Source organism: Agelaius tricolor, unplaced genomic scaffold (genome assembly GCF_023055355.1).
Source record: "Agelaius tricolor isolate 1412-34295 unplaced genomic scaffold, bAgeTri1.0.p SCAF_19, whole genome shotgun sequence".
NCBI classification, from domain to species: Eukaryota; Metazoa; Chordata; class Aves; order Passeriformes; family Icteridae; genus Agelaius; species Agelaius tricolor.
This window is the reverse complement of record NW_027269279.1, coordinates 4,514,473-4,521,424: the sequence shown is the minus strand read 5'-3', so window position 1 is coordinate 4,521,424 and position 6,952 is coordinate 4,514,473. Positions and strand designations below refer to the sequence as shown.

General features: G+C 53.2%; 1 protein-coding gene across 1 annotated transcript; it reads right to left on the bottom strand.

Annotated features, from left to right (window-relative positions):
• Positions 1-1,893: 1,893 nt before the first annotated feature.
• LOC139598054 (galanin receptor type 1-like) lies at positions 1,894-6,412 on the bottom strand. Its single transcript, XM_071443949.1, has 2 exons — positions 6,131-6,412; positions 1,894-5,657 (listed from the first exon to the last, which is right to left on the bottom strand). Exon 2 carries the CDS (start codon positions 5,560-5,562, stop codon positions 4,234-4,236), a length of 1,329 nt encoding a protein of 442 aa, XP_071300050.1. The 5' UTR covers positions 5,563-5,657; positions 6,131-6,412; the 3' UTR covers positions 1,894-4,233.
• Between the last annotated feature and the right edge of the window lie 540 nt (positions 6,413-6,952).

The window sequence follows — 6,952 nt, the reverse complement described above, 5'->3', positions numbered from 1 at the left end:
CTTGAAAGGGCTGGTGGGTTTAGGAGAGGGATGGAGCAGTTGGTTCTGTGGTGCTGCACTGGAGTGGGCACCATGCACCATCCCCTGGGGCTCCTCAGCTCTCACTCTGCAGTGCCTGAGTGAGCATTTCTCAGCCTGTGCTCCATCAGCATTCACGGAGTGAATTCACTGCCTCCAGGTGACTCTGCCTGGCAAAGTTTTACCACTGATCACATTTTCCCAGGTCTGAAATCATCCCCTGCTCTTGCCTTGCTCTTTAACGTGGAAGGATTTTCCATGGGGATGTAAAAACAAGGGTACTGAATAGAGCAAGCAATGCTCAGCCCAGCAGCCCAGTGAAGGAGCAAGAGTGGAAATCACAGCTTATACACCCAATGTGCTCTAGGCCAGAAGTTTCATCATTGTTTTAAAGAGCTGCTGATGGCCTTTTCTGCTGTGAAGGGTCCTCTCCTCTTGGACATGTTATTTTGCTTTCAGCCCTCACCACTTGCTCTGCCTGTGAGCCCAGCAGCTGCCACAGTGGGAGGAGAGGAGCTGCTTGCCCTCACACATCCTGGATAATCCTTCCACTGGCTTCCCCTGAGTATTTTCTTATAAGGAACAGTGATTCATCAATCTCCATGTGAAGGCTAGGGAGCAGTCATGATTGTACCTACCTCAATGACACCTGCTACAAAAATTTTTCTCTTTTCCATCTCCCTGGTGGTTCCCAGAAAACAAACCTGTCACATCGTTGAGGCAGTGCTGACAGTAAGAGAACAGATCATGGAATAGCAGAGGGTTACTGAGCAGCAGCTGCCTGTGAGTCCTTAGCACAGCAAATGGATTCAGGCACTGGCACAGCTGCCCAGGGCTGTGCTGGAGTCCCCATCCCTGGAGGGGTTTAAAAGATGTGGCTCTTGGAAACATGGTTTGGTGGGAGCTTGGCAGTGTTGGGTTAATGGTTGGATCTTAGAGGTCTTTTCCAACCTAAATGATTCAGTGGTTCTAAGGAAGGCTGTTCTAAACATCCTATTTCTGTAAGGTGGTAAAATGCCTGTATTGATTTGAACAGCAGAGCAGAGGAGAAAGACCCACGGGGGAAGAGTGGGACTGAGATGCATTAGCAGCATTGCTGTGGGAAAACATTGTCCTTGAGATGCCTAAAATTCACATTTCCACTCTGCCTGGGCACAGTCAGACAGAAGCACATTTCCTCAACCACACAACAAGTATGGGATGTCTGGCTGGAGCTCCTGTGAGGAAATCATCTGTGTTCACCAGCCAGAGCTGCATCTGCTCCCTGCTCCTCAAAGGACCAGGAGTCCCCTGAATGCCTATCAGAGCACCTGCCATCTGAAACAAGGACCTTGTGTGGCCTGGAGGACACTCAGATGTCTTATCAGCCCTAAATATAAAGAGATCTTTTATAAGAAGAAGCCTCCTTCCCAAATGCTGAGGTTTCACCTCTCTGGGATCCAGGATGAGTCAGCCAGGCCCTGCTGAGCTCCACAGACCTGTTCAGGTTAATAAAATCCCTGCCAGAGCCTGGGCAGCTCACAGGATGCTGTGTGGCTTCCACATTGACCCCACTGCTTCTCATTTACCCTTGGGTGAGAGTGACCAAAATCCATCACTACCTGGCAGCCACCGGGTAAAGCCCTGCCAAATAAATCAGTGTTGTGCACAGCAAACAGGTGTCTGCAGCACAAAAGGAGCCATTCACATCAGCAGGGCACAAAGGGATTTTTCATCAGGGGAGTGAAGACATGAATGGGTCATTAGAGTGAGGGGAATTCACAGGCAGAGAGAGATAACAGGGAAAAGCAGGGGGAGATTTCACTGTAGAGACAGAGGAGAAGTGGTTGGAGTGTGGGGCGATAGAGAAGAGGCAACCAAGGAGGCAAAGAGGAGTTAAGTGAGCAATTTGACTTTATTATAGGAAAACAGGGACACCGAACAAAACTGGAAAATACATTTAGAAGTGTGGAGAGGAGATAACCTTGCCAAGTGGAAGTGACTTTTGCCTCTGTGAAGAATTTCAGTAGCTGGGAGTGCTGTGGGGCTGGAGGAAGGCACGGGCACCTGTGTCAGGAGGAGAAGGCCCAGGTACACTAATGAGAACACAGTTCCTGGTATTCCTCCTCCATGGAGGGTACAGAGGCTTCCAGGTAGGACCCAGGCATTAGCACACAAATTCAGAGAAAAGAATTCTCCTCTGGGATACTTTAAAATATTTATATCTTGCATCTTTGACTGCATCACTTGATTTTGTCCATTTTCAGAGCCAGGAAACCACAGGGAATGGAGCTCTGTGGTCCCTTCATTGTAGTTTATCCAGGGCAGGATTAAATATACAGGTCAGGGCAATGTTGGGGTTACAATATTAGGTTACATTTGGTCTGGGGATGGAGAACATCTTTTTACAGACAAGGAATCAGTGGGCATTCAGAGTGAGCTTTTGATGCTCCTCAGTCTGCCACATTTTGCCAGCCCTAAAAATATTTCTTGAAAGAGAAAATAAAATCTCTACAGGCTTTTCTCCACAGCTACTAAAAGATCAGGCAGTATGTACGCTCCTATATCACCTGCAAAAATGCAGATGCTCTCATCTCCAGCACACATAAAAGCCATAAATCTGGGTAGTTGTAATGTCTTGTTCATTCATATAAAGAGAACACAAATTGTGGATGGCACTGCCTGGTAAGGAGGAATCTTTCACTTCCCAGGCAGATCATTGTCAACATTAAACACTATTGAGTGATCATTACAAGGGTTACATTGAATGGCTATTTTCTTATCTCTATTTTTTTTTGCCTACAAAAGGCACCCTGGAAGGCAGCAGGATATTATATGAAACTTGGATTTCCTTAAACATCCTTCCCTTGTTCAGTAATAATAATAATAAAAAAGCCCCCAGTCATCATAAGCCTCTGAGTTCCTTTAAATTCAAAATCCTCTCAGAGGGGCGCTGCTGTTTTCAGTCTGGGCTTTGCTAAGGGGACAAACCTGCTGTGCCAGGAGCTGGGGCACAAGCATCTGGGCATGGGCTCTCTCCCCTGGCATTGGGCAGGGAAGGGTTCATCTCTGGTATCATTCCATCCTTTTGGATCTTTGTTGCACATTTTTTGTCTCCTACCTGTTGCCTGATCTGTTTTCTGATGTGTTTTCTCGTGGACCTTGGGGAGAAAGGTCTCCTTTGTGCTCAGAACAACAGAATGCTCAAGCTATACTGGAGTCTTTCAATGCTAACAGAATAAAAGTATACCATTTATTTATCAAAGTCTCCTTTAAAGGAGGAGATGGACAAAACAGGTTTTTAACCTACTTGTGATGCTCAGGAAAAGCAAGAACTTTGATTCGCTCCTTCCCAGACAAACAGCATTGCATTGCTTGTATCTGATTTTATTACCTATAAACCACTTTCTATTTTTGTTTTCACATGCCATTGACTTTGTTTGGTACAGACACAGCTGAACAAGGCTGGTTTTTCAAGTGCAAATCATGTTAATAGATGCCCAGTTCTTTCCACTCCATACACAGGAGCACCACTGTAAGAAAGAGAGCTGGTGCCCAAAAAAATATTTTCCTGTTTCATTTCCTAAATTACCTCTGAGCCACATGATCCCTTCTGAATTCCAAAATGTGGAATGGTGATGGTTGCTTTAGTACTTCTGGCATGGTCTCTTCAAATAAGGAGAATTTATTTGCGTGGAGGAGTGAAACAATACGAGCAGACAATGAAATCTCAAGTGGTAAAGTGTGTGAAATTCTCCATTTACTATTACTTTTTATGATGCTGTTTCCAGCTTTTCTTCACTGCTTGCAACTACAACTGATGGATTTGGAGCACAGAGTGCCTCTTATCACTGCTCTTCATCAGCAAGTGTGAGCAGCAGCAAGCAGTCAAATCGTTGCTGTACCCAAACAGCATCTCTGCATCCAGGGATGGAGCTGCAGGGAGAGCTCACTCGTTGGGAACTTGATCTGCCTAATTATGTGACTGTTGACTGGGCAACAGGCTGCACATCCAGTTGTCCCCAGTAAAAATAATTTGTCTTAAAATTTCATCTGAGTTAAAATACATCATCTTTTTATCTCATTACCTGTTTGTTTCCCTGTCACAGCATTTTTGAAATGGTATCAAGAGTTATTAGAAGAAAGCTCTTTTCCATCATTAAAATACCGGGTTCAGAAAGATCTCCAGAGTCCTGGAATGCAGATGAGGGCATGAGTGGCACTTCCTGAGCAGAATTACAAGGAAGTGTTCTCACTGGAGACAGTATTCAGAGGTGGATGCTGGCAGGAGTTCAAGTGTCCAAACTTGGTCTTATGGCCATGACTTCCCTGACATCTCCTGTCCATGGAGGGGGTGCTGGAGGGTCCTTTCCTTGCAGGCTCCACTGAACTCCGGTAAGAGAGCAGCTCTGGGACTGAGGAATGAGTTGTCCCTTCAGACAGAGAGAAGTTAAAGAGAGAGATCATCCTTTGGTGGTATCTGCTCTTCATTTCCTTGGCTGATCTGTAGAGGTTCCCAACAAAGCAATAACATATCGGGTTGAGACTGGAATTGGTGAGGCCGAGCCACTGGGCAAAAGGCCTGAGCTGCAGGATCCAAGGAGAAGGAGTCACATCCTGCAAAGACTTGGGGATGTTGAAATCAATCCAGATGTCCATCAGGTAGACGGGCAGCCAAGAGATGGCGAAGAGCAGCACCAGGGCCACCACCATCTGTGCCACCTTCCTGCGGATCTTCAGCCTGGAGGCCGGCAGGGACCGGTTCAGGGCAGAGCTCTCCTTCAGCTGGCTGCTGCGGCTCCACAGGCGCCTCACCGTCAGGAAGCAGATCACCATGTTGAACAGGACGGGCAGGCAGTACAGGGCACAGAAGAGCAGAAAGTTGTAGGCTTGCTTGAGCCTCTCCTGAGGCCAGATCTCCCTGCAGATGGAAAACACCAGGGGCAAGCCCTCCACCACCCCGATCTCATCCCGTTTGTTCATGAAGATGAGGGGCATGCATATCCCTGAGGACAGCAACCACACCACCAGGATGGTGCTGAGGATCCTCTTCTGGGTGAAGAAGGAGCGGGCGTTGAGCGGGTTGTGCACGCTGTAGTACCGGTTCACGCTGATGACCGTCAGGCTGAGGACGCTGGCGGACACAGAAACGGCCTGGATGAAGGGCACTGCCCGGCAGAGGAAGTCCCCGTACACCCAGGCTTTGTAGATGAGGTTGCCCACGGTGATGGGCATGCAGATGCACACCACCATGAGGTCACACACTGCCAGGTTGATGAGGAGGCTGCGGGTGGCGCTCAGGCTGGACGCGCGGCTCCGGCGCTTGCGGGTCAGCACCCTGATGGACATGATGTTGCCCACGAAGCCCACCACAAAGGACAGCAAGTACATCACCGTGAGGCTGATGGTGACAGGCTCCTTTGCAAAGAGGAAGAGCATCTTCTCCAGCTCTTCCCACCCCAGCTCCTGGCTGCCGTTCCAGAGCCCACCTTGGGTCTGGTTCTCCTCCTGCCAGAGCTGCAGAGGGTCAGGGGGGGCCCCGGGTTCTGGGGGGGACGAATCCATGGCTGAGTCCCCCCCCGGGTAACCTGGGCTAACGGGGCAGAGCCTTCTGCACAGCTTCCAGTGCTCCGGACATGGCGAGCTGCGATCAGCCCTGCCTGCAAAAGAGGGTGTGGAGAAGGGGGATCAGCGGGGGCTCGGAGCAGCGATCGCCCTTCAAGGAGAGCTTCTTATCCGCAACTTAGTTGAGAAGCGGCCGTAGCGCGGGGCGGCCGGGCTGGGCAGCGCGGCACCGGCACCGGCACCGGCACCGCTCCGGCAGCAGCGGCGGGACCGACGGGAGCCCCTGCCCGGCCTCGGAGGGACGGCGCCTCCGCTGGGAGGGCGGGGAAGGAGCCCCGGACCCCCGGCAGCCCGGAGAGCAGCCCCGGCCTCGGTCCGCAGCCACTCCCCCGCTCCCTCTGTCCCTCACTCCCTCCTTCCCCGGAAAGTTGCGCGTCCCGCGGCCGCGCTGCCGGACCCCTGCTCCGGGCTATCCCCAGGTCCCGGTCGCCCCCGGTCCCTCCCAGTTCCTCCCGGTCCCTCCCGGTTCCCCGTCTCTCCCGCGGTCCCGCGGCGCGGCGGCACTCACCGGGCAGAGGGCGGGCAGCGCCGGCCGGGCTCCTCCCGCCGGCAGCTCTGCCGTGGATGTGTGCGTGTGTCCGTGTGTCCCCGTGTCCGTGTGTCCGTGCGTGTGTGCGGCGGCAGCGCCCGACCCGCTGCCACAGGCGCGTGCTCGCACCCACGCACCCACCGCACCGCCGGCCCCGCGCTCACCGCGCGGCGCGCACACGCTGCACACCCCGCACACCCTGCACAGCCCACACAGCCCGCACAGCCCGCAGACAGCCCTGCACACCGAGCACACAGCCCTGCACACCCCGCACACAGCCCTGCACACCCCGCACACAGCCCTGCACACCCCGCACACCCCGCACACCCCGCACACCTCACACACCGAGCACACAGCCCTGCACACCCCGCACACAGCCCTGCACACCCCACACACGCTGCACACCCCGCACACCGCACACACACCGCACACCGCGCACACACTGTACCCAGCCCCGCACACAGCCCCGCACGCCCCGCACACCCCACACACGCACAAAGCCACACGGAGTTCTGTCCTGCGACCCCCGCACACGCACGCACACACGCGGACCCCGACAGACCCTACACACATCCCTCAGCACGCTCTGTCCACACTCCCTTTGCACACTCCCTTTGCACGAATCCTTCCTACAGGCGTCCCGCACACCCGCAGGCACCCTGAGCATCCACCGCCCCGCTCCCTCCTCACCCCCGCACCCACTCCCGCACCTCTGCGTGGCCCCGCACGCTTTGCACCCCCAGAGCCTTCCCGCGCACCCCTCCCCGCACACGCAGGTGCGGCTCAACCCCGCAGCCCCTC

Coding starts and splice junctions, on each gene's coding strand:
- LOC139598054 (XM_071443949.1), bottom strand. CDS start 5,562: ATGGATTCGTCCCCCCCAGAACCCGGGGCCCCCCCTGACCCTCTGCAG.